Here is a 22,855-nt window from a genome sequence, read left to right as displayed (position 1 = left end):
CTTATTTTTTTTAATTTTCCTGTTTTTACATCTGTGTTGCTTGGTTGAGTAAAATCGGTACTGTGGTGAAAACGGTGTTACGTCGCGCCATAGGAACGGAATTTTGACGTACAAGTGGCTCGGTTGGTAGGGCCGGAGTCCTGCCAGTCGAACTGGAAGTTTGGCGGTTCAATCCCTGGCTCCTCTTGTCTGCATGCTAAAGTGTCCTTGAGCAAAACACTGCACCTTATTTGCTCCCGATGGGTAAATGAAATAACACTCATATATATATTCATTTATTATCTATGCAGACCACATACAGAGGCATACAGCCACTCATCCACACAGCAGGGCAGGTTAGCGTCTACAATGGCCTCGAGTGGACGCCTCCATACATATGTGTATATATACCGTCATTTACGGACTATAAGTACCTGCCGCAGACCCTTTCCACATGGATTGTGCGGCTAATTTATGGATTTTTTTTCACGCCGAAAAAACATTGTGCTTCGTCACGCCAGACGGATAAAATTGTCGTGAAATTCTGAGCCCGTTCAATTCCGACACCAAAGAAGACGACTTTAATGGTTTTAGTGCGCAGGAGGAAGACCAAGATAGCGATCAGATGGAGTAGGACGAAGCGGGGATAGAAAATGGATGGATGGACTTTTCCTTGTCTTATTTATTCTTAATCTTTTTCATCAGCCATGTTACAAGCACTGTTTGGAAAAAAGCGTTTCCAGTCCGATTTGTGGATTTTACCGGTATGTTTTTAATGAAAAGTAAAAAACAAATGTTTCTGTGTAAATATCTCATGTTACAATGTGGACACCTGCAGCTTATAGACAAGTGCAGCCTATATATGTACACATATTCATTTAGTTACTTTTAGCCTGTGTTGCTTATATTCAGGTGTGATTAATAGTCCAAAAATTACGGCATACATATATATATATATAATATAAATCTATATATATTCCAAATCTTACATTTGAGTGTGAGTATATGAACCACTCAAGGAGAGGTTCCTGCGTGTCTATTAAGAAATGCAACGGCACGTCGGCCTTTGCAATGTTCTGTGTGTTTTACGGAAAACGAGGAAAATGTGTGAAAATACGTCCGTTATTTACGTTTGTACCTCAAATGAGCGCAGAGGTGGATTAATAGAGGAGAAGAACGCATTAGGATTCCGAGGCTGGGTTCCCCTCGCGCCAGTAACCTCCTCCTCCTCCTCCTCCACGTGTTTTATGTTTCTGTCTGTCGGTCAACCGGCCGTTCCCTCTCCGTCTCAAACTGGGTTTCCTCTGTATTCCTGGCGCGGTGAAGTTTCGCCCAAAATGCTGTCAGGACGTGATCCGCTGTCAGCGAGACACCGAGCGGAGGCGCGTTAGCTGCCGGCCGCGGCGTGTCTCTGACAAGAAACAAGCCAATTAAGGAATCCCCCCGGCACTCCTTAAGCCCGGTTATGGCAGAGGTCCCCGAGACGCGCACTGCTATGCTAAATCATCACACCTTTCTTATATGAGAGGCTCCGTGGGGAGACGTGGAGGGATTCTGGATTATTCCGTTTTTGCCGGCCGTCGCTCAGCGGCACACCGCCAGAGAAGGAGGATACCGCAGGAAGGGCTTTTCTTTTCTGTTGTTCACGCTCGTGGCTAATAGTATTAGGAAGCGCTTTGAGATAAGCTTTAGGTTGCATAGTTACAATCAATTACTGTGGTTAAACATTGCAATAAAAAAAAAAAAGATAAAGGATTACGGCCGGGTCTGAGCGAAAAGGGGGTGCAGATGTACGCGTCTAAACATCTGAGCATGCATGTGAAGGGCTTCTCCAAAAATGAGATCAAGTCCTCCTCTATCCATCTAGCTTTCTTCACTCTTTCCCTGAGAGACTTGTCAGCAGAGTCTCACAGGAAAACCTCGAGGAGGTGCAGATTTACCGAGATGCTCTCCTGGCGTCGGGCGCGTGCTCAACAAAAGAATGTGCACAATAACAGAGCGGACGATGGGAGATGAGCTTTACAACGTGGCCTCACTGAACATCTCGTGGATTCTCACAACAGGCCATCTGAAGAAACTTAGCATTCTGCATGCTTCTCAAGGACACCTCCATCCACAGAGAAGATCAGCCAGGGATCAAACAGCTGACACAGAGATTAGTGGACGATCTGGCCTCCATCCTCTCCCCCCCTTCCGAGCCTCTCTGCACAAACAAAGCGTCTATCTTTCAGTCATTTCAAACTTTCTCCTTGTTTTTTTGGCTCCCGTCTCACAGGAGCCTTGGGTTGGCGAAGGAGGGGAGAGCTGGAGACGGGCCAGAGCTCGGTCTTAACTTTTTTTAAAAAGGCTGAACGATTTCCCGGAGCAGTGGGGCACTGTGGCAGAACCGGTATCAACAGATGGATGCACATTTGGTATGCCGGTACGTGTTTGCGCACCGCGACGTGAGCTCGAGCGACCGCGTTTCCTTGATCAAACCCGTTTGATTTTTTAATTTTTTAACACCGGCCGCATCTAAAAAGTGAATCCCGCAAGCTTGATGTGACGAGGCAGCCAAAGCAAACCTGAATTTTCACCGCTTTGCTGCAAAACGGACCGGGGTTTGCTAATGAAGAAGCACCCGGGGGCTCGAAACCAACAACTGCAACCGTAATAAGCCTTGTGAGACTCCGTATTTCATGCAACGGCACCTTTCGATTTCAGCTGGAGGATTCGCACCCTGCTGTGTGCGACAGTTTAAATCTTCAAGTCGGAGAAAGGCCATCCAAGACACTCCAACAGTGGAACCTTGACTTCCGGTGCATCGACTTAGGAGTTTTGAAAGATCCGAACCGGCACTGAGTGGAGTTGTGTTTCGTGATCCGAGCCAAGATCTGAGTTAGGAGCAGAACGAGAATTTGGCATTTGACATTATGGCTGCTGCTGTCCATGTAGTGGTGTTTAAAAACAGCGGGAGGCACCGCCGCTCCTCGCTAGCCCAGATAAAAATCTGGTCAGATCCGGTGACGGAGAGCATCGTCTGTGAGAAGGCAGTAGACATTTATGGGGATTCGGTGCGGCGACGGCGGGAACGTGGAAGGACGAGGTGTCGGGAGAGTCGTTCAAACCCGGTCGGGGAAAGAGGAGAAAGAGGAGTGGCTTCACTCTGCACATACATGGAGTTTAGACTCCAGAAGGCGTGAAATTTAGCAGAATTGTAGCATTAAGTGTGTAGCCAGTCAGTTGAGTTGATAGAGTGACAGATGAAAAACTCCAGCATCTGCGTTTCATCTTCAAGCTAAATACAGAACTGTCTCAGAAAATTAGACTATTGTGATTAAGTTCTTCATCTTTTGTAATGCAATTACAAAAACAAAAATGCCATACATTCTGGATTCATTGCAAATCACCTGAAATATTACAAGCCTTTTATTAGTTTAATATTGCTGATTATGGCTTACATCTTAAGAAAACTCAAAAATCCTATCTCAACATATAAGAATATCATTAAAAAGTCATCTTTTTTTTTTTTAATTACATTACAGAAGATTAAGAACTTTATCACAGTATTCTAATTTTCTGAGACAGTCCTGTACACTTAATAAATCCTTTTTTTTTACTTTAAATTGTATTTTATTAATTATTACTATTTTTCTATATATAATTTGGTATGTATAAAGTACATTTTTCTCGTCTAAAAAGATCGCAAAACCAGGGACTGGAACGGATGAATGGTGTTACAATTCATTCTAATGGGGAAATCTAATTTGAAATAGGAGAAAATTGACCAATGAACGTCCAAAGTCGAGGTGGTACTCCACTCGAAACACCCTAAGCTCTCAAATAAGGACTAAATTCAACGTTTGTTTGTTCGGTCGAACACTTTACTGTTTACAGAGTAAACAAAACCTAAAAATTCTCGAGTGCACGACCACGAGATCGGCAGTTGATCTCCCTGCTGTTGCAAGCGACGAAGAGAAATCAGGAGTGCATTTCCCGCGGGGAACAAACATAGCGGTCGTCCACGGCTCATCTCTCCGACGGCCGGAGTCGCTTCAAAACCGTTCTTTTTTCTCCAAGATGAACAGGAAAAGTAATCGAGCGAGGGGGGTTGTTGGGGAAGCTGACCTCTCAGAAGAAGAGGACTCTGACGAAGAGCAGCTGGCAGCAAAGGAAACGTTTATCTTCAAGGATTGCACCATCTGTCGTTCTTCGGCGGCGTAGAAATTCGCAATCAGCGCGCACACAGAAAACGCCGTTCCGGACGCCTACGCGCAGAAATGTATCGCAATCTTTTTTCCTCCGCTATATAGGGTGAGAAACAGGTGCAACTGCGGAGGGGTTTCGGCGAAAGGTCCAGCAGATTGGCGGACACTGTCTGGAGCGTCCGCAGCCTTGCAGCTTTCCACATATCTCCATGGCTGTCCATGTGACAAAGCCGACAGATGCACTTTTTGCGATCATTTAGGAAAAACTCGATCATCAGCCAGGATTTAAAGGAGGGTTTCACGAGTTTTTAACAGTTTTAAATCAAATTGAGATGCACATGGAGGAAATGGAGGGAGTGGAGATGAAGAAGGTGCAGGGCTTCAAGCACCTGGGGTCAACAGTCCAGGGGAGGGCGGGGAAGAAGTGCGAAAACAAGGGTGGAGGAAGATGTTCGGCTGTGGTGAAAGCCGAAAAGAAGATGAAGGACAAGGTAAAGCATTCGGAAGACGAGAGGAGACCGGGAAAAGCATGATCCCTTTCTTCTGGGCTGTACATCCACTCCAAGCTGACCTTCAGGCTAGCGTGTCTTCTCCATCTTCTGCTCCCAACATTAACGACTTTCGCAGATGTCGTCCCGATCGCTAAAAAGGCTCGGCGCTAAACCTTATTGTATGTTCTCCTCCCTGCATGGTGCACGGCAGGGGGGAAATGCCCCGTTGGCATATTGATTAAGCTAATCGTGTTAAATGAATGAGGCGTGCTAGCTGCCCGACTGACGCCATCCCCTGCCCACGCTGTCTGAGAAGATCAGAAAAAAGCATGCAGGAGATTGGTTGGAGACCCTAAATTGTCCAGACGTGTTCATGAGAGGGTGAATGTTTGCGGCCCAGGGTGAACCCCGCCTCCTGCCCAATCGCAGCTGGGATAGGCTCCGCCCCCTGCGGTCCTGAATGCAGGATGAATGAATAATTAAATGACAAATGTGTTTGTTGCCCATCATGCCATTAAGGCGTATTGACGATAACCAATTGGAGAGCTAACACAAAATGTATCTGAGATGAAGGTGGGGTAGACGGGAACAAAATTACACACATGCACACACAGTCACACACACACACAGTTTCTCCATGAGCAGCGTGGCACTTGAATACATGAATACAATGTCACATTTATACTTCCCCTCCCGGGTGGGACTTATCTGCTGCCTGGGACAGGAAATATCGATCCCTTTGCTCCACGATGGACGACCATCATTCCCTCCCTGCCTGCTCTCGGCGACGTCAGAACGGCGGCGAGGGAGAGCAAAGTTCTTAACCCCTCAAAGCTGTTTCTTGTAATTTATTAAATAAGCCTCCCTTGCTTCTGCTCCGCTGTGCCCCCCTCCATAAACCCCCCACTTGGAAATGACTCATGCATATTTCAGCAGCCTGTCAGCCGGCTTTGAGTGGAGCTTATTGTGGCTCTGCAGGCGCCGGGTCAACTGTCTTTCCTCTCCCGGCCTTCCTCGAACCCAACCTTCGGTACGAATATCACGCGCCTCCTACCGATGATGCGGGAAGCTGCTGCGTTGGAACGTACCATTATCAAAGTTTACCCGTGGAAACTACACCAAGCGCTCAGAAGCAGGGACACATATTGACATCGGCATCATGACCTATAGAAGCACAATGCTGCTTTTCTATCAAATGTCTACCGTCTGTTTGCTGCATGGTGTTTACGGTGTATTTTCACGGGATTTGCAAACTGCAACGCCGGAGATGTGTGATGAAGACCTGCAGGGAAACAAGTGAGAAGACGAGTCCCTTTATCAGATGAGGGATCTCAGCCTTTCCTTATCGGCCCCCCGCTTTAATTAAAACTACTTGAAGGTATCTGTGATGTTCGCACGAGAGCCCCTCGGCCATGGTCTCCGATGTAATTGGCACTAGTGACTTTTCAGACTTTAGTCCGACTTGGCTATGTGCGGAAAGGTGTCGGCAGACAACAGCAAATTTTCACACAAAGGGAACTTTTAGCCATTTCTGCTGGTGGCAGAGGAACCAGGAACCATGGACCTCAGTCGGAGGCGGAGTCTTTCTACAGTTCCAGAGGAGCTCATACGCCGACCCCTCACTACCAGATACTTCTTGCAACAGCTGAGCGCCATCTTTAAAACGGTCCATGACGGTCCCTGGTCAGATCTTTCTCGGATAAAATGGGCAGAAGCAGCGGGAAATGGAGTGACGAAGACGTCCAAGCTCTCCTGGCCTGCTACATCTCAGAAAGGTTTTCAGAGCTCGCAGAGGAACATCTACATTTTGGTTAGTCTGGAGTTAGCTCATGGCTACTGGGGTTCTTCGCAGTGCAGTGAGGAGATGAAACCCTCCAACCATCTGATAGTCCCTGGTTATTATTTCATGAGCTTCCACCTCCATGTTGTCCATGTTGTCTCCCTCTTTGGTGGTTATTTGAGCTTCAAGTGCATCTTGCAGATGGTCGTGTCTCGCCCGTCCCTCCCGTGGTTCCTCGCTGCCTGTGGGATGTAAAACTAAAGGGTTCCCTGGAGGAAGCTACTTCCTGGAACCAAGTTGTAGCTTGCCGGCTCTTAGAACTGTGTTTATGGACCTTTTCTGCCCAAAATCTGCCCAATTCTGGTACTGTATTTTTCACTCTAAAAGCCACACTTAAAATCTTTAAATTTTCTCAAAATCTGTCAAAATGTTTGAGTGTGACTTTGGTGAGGGACGAACCGCTTTGCTTGATTGATTGTCCCACCCGACAGGGGACGTTGTGTTAAAGTCGGTCGTCGGTTGTGGGTTGCAAAGTCAGACGACGGTAGATAAGAAATTATGTAGCGCTTCAAACTACACAATATGGGTTCCAACCTCACACTTCAGGTGTCCGCTATCACTGCCAACCAGAAACCAAACAGAGAACAGCGCGTAGTACGCTTACCTCTGGTACGTACTGTTCTTCAACAGACTATTACTGCACATTTGTGTGAATGAGGACCCCCGAAAATGGCAACTGTTAAGAGACGGGCTTACGAAGTGGAATTCAAACTCAAGGCTATCTGTCACGCAGTAGATCATGGGGATGGGGCAGCCACAAAATAATTCAACATGAATGTATCAATGGTACAGAAGTGGCGGAGGCAAGCAGATAAACTTTGCTGCCAAGTAAAGAAGACCAAACAGAGTTTCCGAGGGAACAAAGCGAAGTGGCCACAGTTAGAGGACAAAACAGAAAACAACAGGTAGACGCGTCTCTTCTTTATGTATGAAATTAGACCCATTCATCGGTACGGTGTCTTTTAATGCTGTGTGCTTTATGGTCCCCAAAATCCGGTAACTGTGCCCGGTCCAGCCCTCCGCACAGCCACAGGGAAGAGATGTTTACTGGCATTGCAATGAAAAGGCGACCCGCGGAACAATTTCCAACTCATCCACTGTTCCTTTTCCACCAGTAACCCAACACGGTGTTCCTCGGCCAAACGCAGCGTGGCGCTGAGTGACAGCTGCTCCTCTTCCCAACTAGTAGAGCTGTGATAGGCAGCTACATGGTGTACCGCTGATACTGGGCTGTGTCTAATATGCTAGGGATTGACTCCCTCTTGCCGGCCGCCGGGCTGCGGAGGGGATTTAAACTATTTTACTCCCTAGATCTTCACACCTTCCCCCGGGCCCTCTCACCTCCAAGCCTTAAATATTAATGGTGGATGGGAGGATAGCGGATGAGTGAGGAGGCGAGCGGGCTGACAGCTTAATCATAGAGGCAGCAACCTCCTTCTACTTTCTCCTCAGCGCTGTGGGCAGCTGTCACCGCGACCTACACGGTGTAATCACCTCCATAACCCTGATACGAGCCACCGCGGACCTTCCAGGGGGGAGCAGGAGACGCAGAGACGGATTAGGTATCCTTCGGAGGATCGTTTGAGTCAAAACTCACATAAGTGAGTTGGAAGTTCTCAGAACTATAGGGAGGAGGAGGAGGCTTTTAATAAAAATACTGTCCGGACAAGAGCTCTCCAAAAAAAAAGCCGCATCACATCACCAGAAAGCTTTCGTAGTAGCCCGAACATTGTCGATTACAGCTCGCTCATACATGACTCTCATTATTTTTGAAATTTTCCAGCCGTTTGTTTTTCACCGAGCTCCTTATTTCCAACTTAAACACACGAAGCGTGGCTAGCTATTTGTTACACCGCGACCGTGACTCCACTGTATCAAGCCCAGCCGCCACCCGGAGAGGAATGGAGTGGAATCACTTTACTAAAGACCCGCGGGTCAAGTGGGATTCTGCAAGTCAACTGTCATATTTTCCATCGAACGGGGGATAAAAAATAGAGCTCTTTTAATGCAAAGCTCTGGAAAACACACGAGTGTGTTTAGTTTTTGCCCGGAGTACGTGCACCGCCGGGGTAAAGCGAGGTGACTGCACTCGGGGAGTTCTCTCACTTCCCTGGCCGTGCTGCAGAATAAATCAGCCGTGTTTTTACCCCCAAGATCAAAACACAGTGAAGATATTGATATTAAATGGTGCTGCCGGTGGATCTCGGTGTGCACCATTCAAGGCGCCGTCCTTTATTTAAGGCTTAAATATCAGATTCGAGGTCTGTATTAGGGCTGCAACTTATGGCTATTCCAAAAGTTAACTATTTGTTGACTCCTGCAAAGAGTTGTTGACTGGCCAGATTATGAACTACACAAAAAAAAAAAAAAAAAAGGCAACAGTTGCAATAAAACATTTCTTAATCGGGTGACATGCAAAATGTTCCCAAATTTTGTTTGGCGCGTTAGCCTCGCCTCGGACGCCTCCACGCCACTGCTTCCCCTTCTGTTCCCGCTCACTTCGCGCACATGGACTTTCAGTGTATGAAAGATTTTGGAAACGTAGCATGTCTTACTCTGAGCAACTTTTAAAATCGACAGTGAAAGTGTTGTTTATCTTGCTATTGCACGCTGTGAGAATCACACAGTGATGTCACCGATGACCCGTCGACAACTGAATTAGCTTCGACTAATCCTGCTTCTGACCAAACTGTTCTTTATAACCGCACGTGACCCGAAAGCATCAACGTACTCGATTCTACCGATGCAGGAACGGCCGTGGATTCTAAGCGAGAATCAGAGGAGGGGAAAAAAACCCAAGGCGATAGCGTCGAGCAGGGTTTCCCCCTTCTTACCCCGTTTAAAGGATAGGTCTTCCATCCCAGTTCTCCGAGCACAGAAGTCGTATCCAGCAGCACGACTGTAATGAGAAAAAAAAAAGAAGAAAGAGCAAAATCCACCATTATCAATCTGTCATCACACAAAAAGGTCCCATTTTCACAGCGAAAATTGAAATATCAGTCATAAACATGTTCATTTAGACATCTCAGAAATTACATTCCTGGATGAATATTTATGGCCGGCCACATATACAGTGGAGGCAACATTCTCGCCACTTGCAGCACAATTTGGGGACTGATAGATTGCAGTCAAATTGCTGTCAACAGTCAATTCCCACACCTGCCAGCCCTGCATCACCCAGAGCGTTTGCATTTATCTCACTTATTCTTCTCCGCTTTATGACTACGATATGATCAGCATTGGGTTTTGCGCATGTAGTTTGTAGAGAACGCCACGATGTCCGGAGGTTGCGGGCTATTTTATGACTTCCTGTTGTTCGTGCCGAATAAGGAACGGCCCCGCTGGGCCCAACTAGCGTTCACAGAGAAAGGTTAACACGGGGAAAATTAGGCGAAAGCACATTAGCATCCAACTAACATCGGCTGTATCTTCAAATACGGGCTCCCAGGTGTGATGTAAGTGTCTCCAAATTGGGGCTTCTTTTGGTAAGAGTGATTTAAACCTTACACAAATTAAACCCGTCTTAAAGCGAGCTCAGATTAACCAAGATTAAATCAGAATTCACAAAGTGATCACAGACTTGATCCCAGCACTGGCGACCAAAGCTCGTGCGGAAGATGTTCACCAAGGGAATCGTCCCGGTGAGAAGCCGTGTCCTTTTTCTCGTCAACACACTCCAATCCCTGCCGATTCTTGATTTCTCCGAGCAGGAAGCTCCGCTCGGTGTATGTAGGCAGTACCTTCACTGCCTGCCGACTCCACCAAATTAACGTTTTCCAGTTTCCGCCCTGCGCCGAGAGCACCAACCGGCAGCTTTCTTGCTAACAGTTCCCAACCACCTGTCAGCGCTAATTAACGGTTGCCGTCGCTGGAAGAACATAACGTGTCCCGCTGCTTGGTCGGAGCACCTGAATGGCCGTGGTTGACCTGAGGAGCGTTAGAAAGCAAGCATTTCTTTTTTTTTTTCCCTTCTTGACAAACATATTGACATTCTTGACAATATTTTGTCTCGTCGCCAAGGACAGAAGATTAAATAATTCAATGCTCCTCCCGGCGGAGATAAGGAGCAGGAGTTCCTTCAATTTGCCCCCTCCGTGTGCTGCCAGACAACATAAGAAAATTAGCTTTCTCCAACAAATGTGTTATCTCTGCAGAATATATTAATATTACCACTTCTCCTACTACCATTACCACTAATGCAGCTTAGAATACCTTCCCCCCTTTTTTTTCTTTTGGGGTCGGACCATCTCCAGTACATTTAATATGCTGTCCCTTGGACTGACTTATTTCTGATCTTCTCCACCCTCCTCACTCCTGAGCAGGAACCTCCAAATCTTCTTCTCTGCTGCCTCCAGCTTTGCATCCTGTTTTTAAATGCTACAAGCTCTCCACCAGACACCTTGGCTGGTGTCACAACTACTACCACTACAATCAACAAAAACAATAATGACCATTGATTAAAAAAAAAACAAAAAAAGAGTGCTAGCAATAAAAACAATAAAAACAACAACAACAATAATAATAATAATGATAATTATAATAATAATAATGATCAACAAACAATAATGATAATAAAAAGATAATGGCAATAAACTAATAATAACAATGATATACCTAATAATAATAACGAGCTTATTTAGTCAACCATTGCAAAGTATGCTTGCTGGAGATGCAGTTGCATCCTAATTATGTCGCCATTGAGTAAACTCACATAACAGTAGAGATAAGATAAGAAAAAAACTTTATCAACTCCAAAGGAAATTGTCGTGCAAGATGGCTGCAAAACTGAAACGTGAAGAGTAATGTTGCGCATGAAAGTGAAAAGAAAAAATTAAAAATTTTATACAAACTTGACATGGTGGAGAAAATGTTGTACATGATTATGAATTTAACTGAACATTGCTGAAGCATATATTACGTATTGCACGCTAATGATTTAGATGGCACACAATCAAAGCACTTAACACCGCATAGATTTCTAACATTTTATACACACTTCCGGCTAAAATATTGTTGTTTTATAACACTATTGGCGTAGAGATCTGAGAGTGGTCCACGGGGACGGGGGTGGGGTCTGACACAAATCTCCATCAGTGGCAATAATCTCTGAATAAATCGCCATTAACATAATCATTGCTCCGGGATGGTTATTACAACTGACTGGGCTTCAAATGAGGTAGTTTCAATGCCGAGATAATATCACTTATTAATTCCAATGTCAGGCAAAGAGAAAAGTAATATTTACATCCTGGTGGATGGACTCCGCTGTGAAGGGAAGGGAGATATTTCTACCTTTGCTGAGGCCCCGGCTTGCAAAGGCAGCGATCTTGCAGTGGTCGTGTTTGCACGGTCAGACTTATTAACGCTCCCGGACCTCGGCCTCCCGGAGAGCCGGAGGCCGCGGGGCCGCAGGGGTTTCCAGCGTTTGACACATACAACATCCAGGGAAAAATAAATAGTTTGGTCGCTCAAATGAGCCGGCCAGACGGCAAACAAGAGCAAAGAGATTCATGATGAGAAACCACTATGGTGACAGTGAAGAGAGCTACAGCGAAGAATCTCGGAGCATAAAAAAAAGGTCCGCATATTCTCCCTGTCTGTGTGGGGTTCCTACAAGTTCCTCAGTCCAAACGCATGCAGGAGGTTCATTGGAGACCCTAAACTGTCCAAACGTGGGAATGGTTGGATGAAGGAACCACATGAAGACATCGACTGACGACTCAAATCGCGGCTGATTCAAAGCCTGACAGACAAATTAGAAATAATGGTTTTGCAACTGTATGAAAAAGCAGCCGTTTGAACTTCTGTCCGTGCATGTACCGTAAGGGGGAGTCCGCTCAGACCCTCCAACCCTGGCTTTGAGTCGGTGAGTTCTGGATCTGCACAGCCAGCGTGCTGTCAGCGGGAGAACCAGAAAGTTATTGACGACGACGATAATGATGATGATAATGATATACGGTACGTGGCGTGCAGCTCGCAGTTTCACACCTCACTCCGCTGTAAATGAACAGCTGATGTGTGTTTGGCCTGGATGGCGGGTCCGAGAGAGGCTCCTTCTAACTTGCTGCCGCAAAAGGTTGAAGTTGCACGTGTGCAAAAGGTTAGACGGACACCGTATTTTGCATGATATATTCCTTTGGTCGCCCGTTTAAATCAATGCAGAGGTTGAAATCATCCACATCGTGCCGCTTACTCATTTGTCGCATTTAAATATATGCTCTTTCTTCCCTCCCCCACCACTGAACTATTTGTTTTCTTTTATTACGCTTTTCATGTTTTGACCACAAGGGGCTCAGTAAGCCCACTAAAGAAATGTGTGTTAGATCATGAATTCTGCAAATGGTGGGTGTGTGTTAGTAGATAAGCTGCATATCCACCCTTTACTCTCTCTCTCTCTCTCTCTCTCTCTCTCTCTCTCTCTCTCTTTCTGTCTGTCTCTCCGTCTCTCCCTCCATAGTTCCCTCTCAGCGAGACACTCACAGACCCTGCCGAGAGACGGGGGGTCCTTTGGGATTTAAACCGCTCGGATATAAATAGAACATGAGCCGGCCGACTCATAAATAAATGGAGCTCCGGCGGAATGATGACATCTCCTGCCTGGCCTGCAGCCCTCGCAGGCCACACAGACAACCCAAAATAACTGCGGCCCTAACAACGCGCTCAGAGATAGTCTCACACTCCGTGTACGACTTGCTCGCGGAGGGCAGTCGGAGGAGGACGCGGGCGGCTGCCATGTAGGCTCTCCACAGGTGTGTGTGTGTGTGTGTTGTAGGTCGGTTATGGAATACGGTGAGATTCTGGTCAGGGTAACGCTGCTATATCTGGGGTCGTCAGTGGTTTTCAGGCCAAGGAGCCCAAAACAGATGAGACAGAAAGGGACCCCTCTGTTATATACTGTCATTTCCAGACTATTGAGCGCACCTGATTATAAGCCGCACCGGCTAAAAATAGCTCAATAAATATATGTGTACATATATAGGCCACACTTGTCTATGCGCCGCAGGTGTCCACGATGTAACATCTGATATTCACACAGAAACATTTTTTCAAACTTTCAATTAAATACATAGCAGAAACATCAACAAATACGTACTGAAAATGCTTTTTTCCAAACACTGCCTGTAACACAGCTGATGAAAAAGATTAATAATAAATAAGACACGGAAAAGTCCATCCATCCATCCATTTTCCATCCCCGCTTTGTCCTACTCCAGATGATCGCTATCTAGGTCTTCCTCCTGCGCACCAAAACCGCTAAAGTTGTCTTCTTTGGTAAACAGAATTGAACAAATTTTGAGGTCATTTCTTTGGTCCGATGTGATGAGGTTAAATGTTTTGGCAGCATGAAGCTTGCTAGCCCATGAAAAGTCCATGAATTAGCCACATCGTTTTTCGTACCGCAGTGTCCAAAACGTGTGAAAAAAGTAGCAGCTTATAGTCTGGACATTATGGTGTGTTTCCTTGTGTGTCTGTATATATATATGTATATATATATATATATATATATATATATATATATACAGATAGATAGACATATTTATATATCAAGATTTTTAATTGTGATCGTGCAGGCATAGTGATATTTTGCAATTAGAGCTCCCGGCTTGGTGTATGTACAAAAATAAGTAGACAGACATGCTATACACAGTATGCAAATATGTACATTGTGCAGATGGCATATATGTATATATATATATATATATATGTTTATATACACACAGACAGTGGCCCCTTAAGATACAAATTTAATTCGGTCCAGAAGTGGGTTCGTGTGTTGTCCCCCCCACTTCACAAAATAAGGATACTGATATAGAAAAACCTATAAACCCTATTATTCAGTGCTTAATTTCCATATAAAGCATCATCTTTCTGGGTTCACTGCTTGCTTTCTTAGGGACCATGGAAAATCTACAAAATAAGCATAAAGATTTAAAATGATGCCACACAAGAGATACGCCACCACACGAGATCTGCAAACTGTGCAAACTACCCTGACAAAGCTGCGAGGCGTTCATCAAGGTGAGAGCGGCGAGCGCCGCCAATTCAGAGGATGTGTCGGTGTCATGAAGGGTGTTCAAGGCGTGGGAGCTCGCTTGGCACGTACCACACCAATTTTGCGTTTTGATTTCCTTGCTCTTGTACTCATTTCATGAATTTTTTCCTCCATTTCAGGGATAACATTTGCTCTAATCATGCTTCATATCTTAAAAAATTCCTATCCATTTAAAGTAATTCATATTGTAAAGGGCCACTGTGTGTGTGTGTGTGTGTGTGTGTGTGTGTGTGTGTATACATTTGTATATACATACATATATGTATATATTTTTATACAGACATACACACATATAAATTTATGCATTGACTGTGCTAATCATGCAAACAACCTATTTGAGCAGTTGTATTTCGAACATGAGCTATAGTTCATAAAAACAACCTTTAACTCCCATTCAGTACCTAACTATTAATAAGATGGACGAGTTTATGTTTATTTTATTTTATAAAGGTTATCTTGGTGCGGCGGGTGAACTGCTGTGTCACTGAACGTGTGCGTTTAAGATGACAACCATCTACATCCGCCTCTACAATATGTTGGACCCGTGTTCATGTGTGTTTAAAGACATTTAGTGGACAAAATGTGTGCATGTGTGTGTGTGTCTGTAAAAATTTTAAACACTCAATGAAATATTTCAGCGCATCATCATTTTTTCCTCTTGCTACCCAAAGGGAGGTTTCCTTGGTTACACCTGCAGCGGTGGGACATGTAGCTTATATATATATACTGGCAATTATTAAGTTCGGGGAGTGTTGGAAAAACAAACAAGCTAATTGTAGAGTGCAAACTACAATAAATAAGTCTTAAATTAATTGGCCATGCTCGATTAAAGCACCCGATTAATCCAAGTCTAATTAAAACTTAACCAATCAGAGATTCTCCCCCCGTTGCTGTTATTTAAGCGGTAGCTTCAACCCGCCGAGGAGAATCGTTGACCTTTTCTCCACCCCGGTGACCCGACCCGGAAAACATAGCGTTGCAAAAGCACCTGAGACTTTTTAATACATACAGACTTGCGGCCATCGGAACAATATTTTGTGGCCCCCTGCTTGATATCAAATCTTTGCGTTTTGTTTCGCATGCATCTGGGGGTTTTATACAGTGGATTTAACAAAAAAAAAATGACAAGGAAAAAATGAAAAAGTAACTTTGCAATATAATTTTTGCTTCAAAATTGGAAAACAGAGTGATTTTTGATGACAAAACGTCTAGTGACATTGTTAAAACAATCTTTTCTTTTCTTATTTCTATAAAAACCACAAAAAAGATAGAAAAAAAATGGGCAAAATCAAAAAGATTGATTTGATAACCAGAATAGCCACCATTAGCCTTGTAAACAGTATACCTCCTCTTACACATGCTACCAATCAATTTTATGATAAATTCTAGTGACAAATTATGCCACTAGATATTCACATACTATCCATTTTTAATATTAATTTGCCATGTATTTTTTAAGGGGAACAGTGCATTACAAATAAAGATTTTTATAATTTACCTGTTAACTTCCTTTACACTAAAACAAGGAAAAATTTGGAATTAGTGTTACTACTTCTAGGTAATAATTTTACTGGTCTGGCCCCCTTGACGTCAAATTAGGCCGTTTGTGGCCCCGGGATCAAAATGAGTTTGACATCCTGACATATATATAAACATATATTTTTGAGTCAGGTTCAAAACAAACCCTGTTTATAGTCAGGCTTGTCACCAGTCATTCGAAGGACCGCAAGCAGCACAACTTGGCATGTCTGGGCAATTTATGGTTTCCAATGAACGTATTTATGTTCAACTTTTGTAAAAGTTTTTTTTTTAAAATGTGAGTTTAAAACAAGCAGTGGAGAAAGTTGAGCTGCGGGTCCAAGTCTGTTACCGTTGTCTTCAGAGCGGTTTATTCATGAGAAGCAAACATGCAGGACGTTGAAGGGAAGCATTAGGATAATGTGAGGTGATCGCGCCAAGGAGGGAGGTACAAGAACGCAAGGCCTGATTTTCAAATTGACGCTCAGCGGGGCTCGGTAACATTTCAGGATAAAAAGCCCGGAGAGGGCTCATTTTGAATTTCTTTTTTTTTTTTTCTTGTATATTCAAATTTTGTCTCCTTAAAAGTAACATATTTGTCATGTGCAGGTTTTTGAAAACTGTAAATGTCATTGGTGTTGCGTCTTCTTGTGAAACAAAAAAAAAATATATGAAAAAATGGAAAAGCCCAGATAGAAGAATATCACCCAGAGACCTCACTGTGAACAATTGAAGTCGTCTAAATGCAAATGCGGGGACAAAACAATCAAACAGGTCTGTTAAAAAAAAAGAAAGACAAAAAAAAAAACAATATTGACTAATGGTTGGATTTAGTTTTCACCTCTAAAATATGCAGAGATGCCAAACTGTTAATTTCAACTCGAACTGTAGGACTGATTGATTTTTTTTCATTCATTATCTATACGGCTAATCCTGCATGCAGGGATATACAACCGTTCATTGGTTAAAAGATCTCCAGTGAACCTCCTGCATGTGTTTGGACATGGAGACTCCACAAAGGACGACCCCTGTGGGAATCCAACCAGGGACCTTCTGGCAGAGGCTCTCACCGCTGCTCCTCTGGCCTCCCTGATTGATTTCTTTTTCTATCACAGCAGATAGCGTGAATCATCCCCTTTAGGTTTGAGTCTGCAAGGTATATCTTGATAATTACAGCTTACATCACGATTCAGGACGCGCACCCGAACCTCCTGAGCATCCGTATCTCCAGGTTTACTCATTCTTTAAGTTTCATGTTCGCACTCCGAATGGACGCAACGACAAACTAGTCCATTTAAAGCGTAGGTGTCAAACTCCGGCCCGTGGGCCAAGTTTGGCCCGCAGTATAATCATATTTGGCCCACGAAGCCATACCAAATGACTATTAGAGCTGGCCTACAGCGCGTGTACCGCAAATACTACCCACTGCAGAATGCTCTGCTGGCATTTTGGCCTGAAAATCATGACAAAAGCAAAACACGCCTTCTCCTCTGTTGATGGTTGTCTTAGCTTGTTATGCTAATTCGAGGACCGCGCTACCCTTGCGAAAAACAGTGAAAAGAAAGGCAGATGATCAGAGTAGATCAGCGAACTGAGCTATAATTAATTTTTTCTTTGTGCACTTTTTCTTGCTAAACCAAGACATGGGAACGGTTTGAATGGTTTCACGTTAATTAAAGTATATTATTATGAGTTAATTGGTTTATTATTGTTTACTATTACATTTATCATTAACCTTTGGAAAAAGGTTACAGTTGAAATCTAATTCAGAAGGCCACAAATAAAAAGAGGGATACAATTTTATTTAATAGTTATTTAAAAAATGAATGCCATTTATGTGTTTTTTATCTTTTTTATTTATTTATCAAACAAACAAACAAATAAATAAATAAGAAATGAATGCCATAGATGAGTTTTTTAATTAGTATTTTGATTTTGCATGTGCGCAATATTAAGTTATATATTGTATCGTATTAAGCTTTGCTTGTTCAGTTTTTAAGCAAAACTTGTTTGGCTCCATGAGAAAAGGTTCTCCATTATATCTGGAGGAAGATATTTGCTCGGTAAATGTCAATGTTGGCCTGCGACTTTGTCCCAGTTTTGAATTTTGTCCAACTGTGTATTTCAGTTCAACACCCCTGTTTTAAAGAGACGCCGTGCATTTTTACGGCCGCTCACGTCGTCGTGCAAAGCAGAGCTTAACAGGAAGCGCCCAAAACGTACATATAATCGAGTACTCGGTATTTGAGTATTTCAACATGGCCTCCATCACACGCTTTAAACACATCTGATCCTCAGCGCTGCCACGCCGTCTTAAACCCCCGGCTATAGATTGCTCTAATAGGGCCCAGAGGCCTGGGAGTTAAAGGTGCGTAGTTAACATTTTCCCGTGAGTCCTGGATCGGCCGATTGATTCTCCTCTAAGGCGGCAGCGCGCCGCTAAACGTGCAGTGAGCCGGCTTCTCTGCAGAGGCTAGCGTCCGGGGCTAAAGCACGAATCAGCAATCCGCACCGTCCGGGGTGAGGCGTGAATTATTCATGGAGATCCTGGAGACGGAGCGAAATTCCTTCAGTTGGATGTTTCAGACGTCCAGTTTGGTGCGCGTCAGACGGTGATTTGATTTGAGTTTTCTGGGCCTTCGGCGAAACCGTCTCTATTATCCGCCGATTCCAAGGCTGGCCGAATCAGGTGATTAAACGGGCGGTGGAAGGGAGCGCCGTTCGTATCGTCCCGAAGTCGAAGAAATGCGAGGGGTTGTTTTGCGCGAGAGGATGTGGCGAGGCGGAGATGATTGTTTTCGGTCCCCCCCCCCCAAACAGCGAAGACGGAGCGCAATTTAGTCTTTGAAATCCCCCAATCTGTGTGTTTCAAAAACCTCAGTTTATATAAAACACCACTGTGTGATGCCCCTGCTAACACACACACACACACACACAGGAGTGCAGCTGAGGACTAACAAAGGAAAATTATTATTTTGCAATATTCCCCTTTCACAGTGGCGTAGGAGCCGGCTCCGGGGTCCGTGTTCGGCATCCAATGACGGCGAGGTTCCTCTCGCCCGTCTGATCAGTATTCATGTTTTTGTGAGACGGGCTTTGCTCCGCTGGGGAATTTAATTCCCCGGCCTCTGAAAGAGCGTGTTTCCCCTTTAAGGCTTCTGCCGGTTGTTCTCGGAGATAGTGGTGCCTGTGTGTTGCGGCCCGAGAAGACATTTTCCACTGGATTTTGCTGGAATTGATTTTTGTGTCTCTCTCTCTTTGTGAGCGGCACAGAGTAAATATTTTTACTCCGCGGCGTCGACGCCTGCCGGTGGTCCACCGCCGACTCGCAGCAAGGTCATCGTGCTCAGGGGCCCGAGCCGCGTGGAGGAGCCGCCAGAGAGGGCGACGGTGTGACGGAGAGCCGTCACCACAAAAACATGCTCGGATAACTGTACGCTCCCGCTGTCCAGTGGAAAGGCGTCTGACCGCGGGCTGCGGGTCGGCTCTTTAGGAAAATCCTGCCTCGGACTTGATATGTCCACATAGGAACGACTGAAAATGTTATTTCTGCAGAGATGGGACGATATTTCACAAGTCCCTGCACGATCGTCAGGAACGAGTGTCTCCTCGGCACCAGGGCTTTATTTTAATATTGTTTTTTTTTAAACCCACTTCAGAGATAAACACTGATGAGCCATTAAAAAAATAAATAAATAAACATTTTATTTTTAGGATTTAACAGTGGCAAGTTTTCGGCCCAACCCTGTAACACAAAAAATGATTTTTTTAATCAAATGTTAGTTATTGATTTTTTTTTTGTCTGTGTATTTATTTCTTTATATATTTATTGTGTTATATTCTAAATGAATTTATCTATCTCTAATGTCATGGATTTATAGGTTTATTGATTTATTTATGTATTCATGAATCTATTGATTTATTTGTTTGTGTATTTATTTCTTTATTTATTGGTTGATTTTTTTTAATGAACGTATATATCTCTTAGTTGATGGATTCATAGGTTTATTGATTTATTTACGTATTCATGAATCTATTTATTTATTTATTCAGTCATTTGTGTATCCATCATTGTGTATCTCTTTCTATTTTACTCTATGTGTTTTGTAAATCATATGTAATAAATTAGAATTATTATTATAAATTTCCATTTATTTATAATATTTTAAAGCTCATCTGTGGACAATTTTCAAGGTCATTTATTTGTAACTTTTTTCTCATATTTTATTTAATGAGATTCCTCTATTTTTGCAACCCGTGGCCGACTTTCAGGTGCATTTTAGATCAAAATCGACTTGGTTCAGAGCATTATTCCAACCGTGATTTCGAAGAAGCGAAGCAAACATCGGACGACGACAGCGTGTATCACGACGAGAGAGGATCGAGCTCGACCCCCCTCGAGTTCATCTGACCTCCCGCGCCCTCGGGCGACCAGGCGGTGACCTTTTCGCACCTCACACGAAGAGGTCGGACCGAAACCCGGCGCCGCTGGAATTATCAGATCCGTGCACCGCTCTGCAGGGGGTGGGGGGAGGACAAATACAATTGTGCCGACCAGGTCCCGGTCCACTCAATATGAAAGATGGAAGCACAATAGCGAGCAAACATCAGCTCAATCAGTCAATCTTTGACAGGGAGACGCACGCTGAGGCTATTTAGAGCCGCTGTCTGGCGGAGCAGCATCTCTCTTATCGAACCGGGAGAACAATAAAATATCATCTGTGGGGATCGGCTCTCCGGGTCCCCACGAAATCAATACGACTATTTTTAACGGCGGAGATGATACGGTCCGCGCACGTGGAGCGACGAGGGGATCCGTGCACGACTTGGTGTGCACGGGTTCACACGCACCGTGTCAGGTGCAAACCCGAGCAGAACCACCAGGACCCGCAGCAGCAGCAGCAGCACATGCAGATGCAGCAGCTGCAGATTCCCGTGGATCCGGAGACACTCGCACCCCGTGGGATGAGTCAGTCCGCCTCTCGGCGTGCACGGTGCGAGTTAAAAGTGGCGAGTTACGTCAGCGAGCGGCGAATAACGCCCGGAGGACGAAAAACTTCTCCTCCCGCAGAGCAAGGGCTATTTTTAAGAGACCGTTTGTGCGGGATTAGATCATCATTAGAAATCTATTTAAATTTTTAAAAAAATGCATTTGAGAAAACCAACCTGTTTCCTCTTAAAAAAAAGTTTTGCATAAAGGGGATTTTGAATATTTGTGCATTCACTCTGCTTTCTGCGTTTCTTCACACAAACACACACACACACACATATATACATATATACATTCACACACACATACCGCTCTGTAATGAAAAAATCACACTTAAAGTTAAGAGTTTTGGAGACGGATGGTTGTAGGTAGAAAGCAATATTTTGAAGGACACCGTGAGATGGAACCTGTTTCCCGGTGATGCGTCGCGTTTCATACAAGCTGAGGAAACCAGGTGTGCGTGTGTTTATTCTGTGTTTGAAATATGGTCCGAGGTTGGAAGTAGGAAATCGCAGCCCGACGGAAAGGCGCGGGGAGGTAGTGCCGGACCCCCTCTGGACCCCCCGGACCCTCCGGACCCCCCCTACACACACACGCACACACACACACACACACACAAACCCGACCAGACGCCCCTCACCTTGGTTGCAGTGGCTGAAGCGAGTGAGAACAATCCCCAGGAAAAGTGACACGGGAATAAGTCTGGCTCCAAAACTCATGTCTGCAGCGGCGCCCATCGCCGGACGGAAGCGCGCTGGATCCGATCCACGGGGGTCCCGGTCCTCACACTGGGTCCCGGCCGGGGAGGGCCGCCGGGGGGCTGCACATGGCCGGGTCCGTCCCCGTGCAGAGGCGGCGGCGCGGAGGAGTCCGAACCGAGAGCGAGGCGCGGAGGACGGGATTCAATTATCGGACAAGGCGCGGAACGCCATGCTCCTCCAAAGTTCTCCAAGTTTCCCTCATCGGGTTCTCCAGAAGAACCCGGCTTTGGCTTTCCTGCGCGGAGCCCCGGGCGGACTTTGGAAATCCCGTCGTTTTTTGTTTAGTTTTATATTTTGTTTCGCCCGTGGATATTCCCGCGCACTGGTCTCCGCCGAGATGAGCGGAGGAGCGGAGGAGAAGTGGTCGGGATGCGGCGGCGGCGCGGGAGGACTGTGCGCATCTGTGCGGGAGGCTCGGCGCTAGAGGGGGTTAGCTGACAAGGCAAGGGCGCGTGTGTGCGTGTGCGCGCGTGCGTGTGCGGGTGTGTGCGTGATTCCGGATCACGGAAGCCTTTTTTTTTTTTTTTTCCCCCCAGATAGAATCTTAATTAAAGATAATATCTATTGATCACCCAGACCCTATACATATATCTGGGTATAATTCACACTTATTCATATCGATGCATAATTCATATCTATTAATAATACAAAACTATACATTTCTATGTATAATTCAAAATGAGTCACATCTATGAATAATTTTTAAATTATACAGCGATATGGACAAGACAGTGATGAGACTAGCAATGCCGTTCGGTGGAGAGACAGCGACAATGACCGAGAGACAGGAGGCAGAGCTGGAGGTCGCGGAGATGAAGATGTTGAGGTTCTCTTTGGGAGTGACCAGGATGGATGGGATCAGGAACGGGTCCGTTGAAGGGACGGCACGCGTTAGATGTTTCGGAGAGAAGGTCAGAGAAGCCAGAATGAGATGGTTGGGTCATGTACACAGGAGGGATAGTGAATATATTGGTAGACGGATGCCGGAATTGGAGGTCTGGAGGAAGACCGAAGAGAAAATTTATGGACGTAGTGA

General features: G+C 45.0%; 1 protein-coding gene across 2 annotated transcripts in view; it reads right to left on the bottom strand.

Moving 5' to 3' along the window:
• Window positions 1–22,206, bottom strand: part of LOC147234884 (ephrin type-A receptor 6-like) — a 192,094-nt gene extending 169,888 nt beyond the window's left edge. For both annotated transcript variants that reach the window (XM_086145557.1, XM_086145558.1), the window contains exons 1-2: window positions 21,699–22,206; window positions 9,332–9,396 (exon numbers count right to left, since the gene is read on the bottom strand). In XM_086145557.1, coding sequence (XP_086001683.1) covers window positions 9,332–9,396; window positions 21,699–21,795 — 162 coding nt within the window. In that variant the 5' untranslated portion in view covers window positions 21,796–22,206. The remainder of the gene's footprint in view (window positions 1–9,331; window positions 9,397–21,698) is intronic.
• Window positions 22,207–22,855: the final 649 nt, after the last annotated feature.

This window comes from Fistularia commersonii, chromosome 4 (genome assembly GCF_037954325.1).
Source record: "Fistularia commersonii isolate RoL2024-O1a breed Wild chromosome 4, RoL_Fcom_v1.0, whole genome shotgun sequence".
NCBI lineage: Eukaryota > Metazoa > Chordata > Actinopteri > Syngnathiformes > Fistulariidae > Fistularia > Fistularia commersonii.
This window is presented reverse-complemented; position numbering and strand designations above follow the sequence as displayed.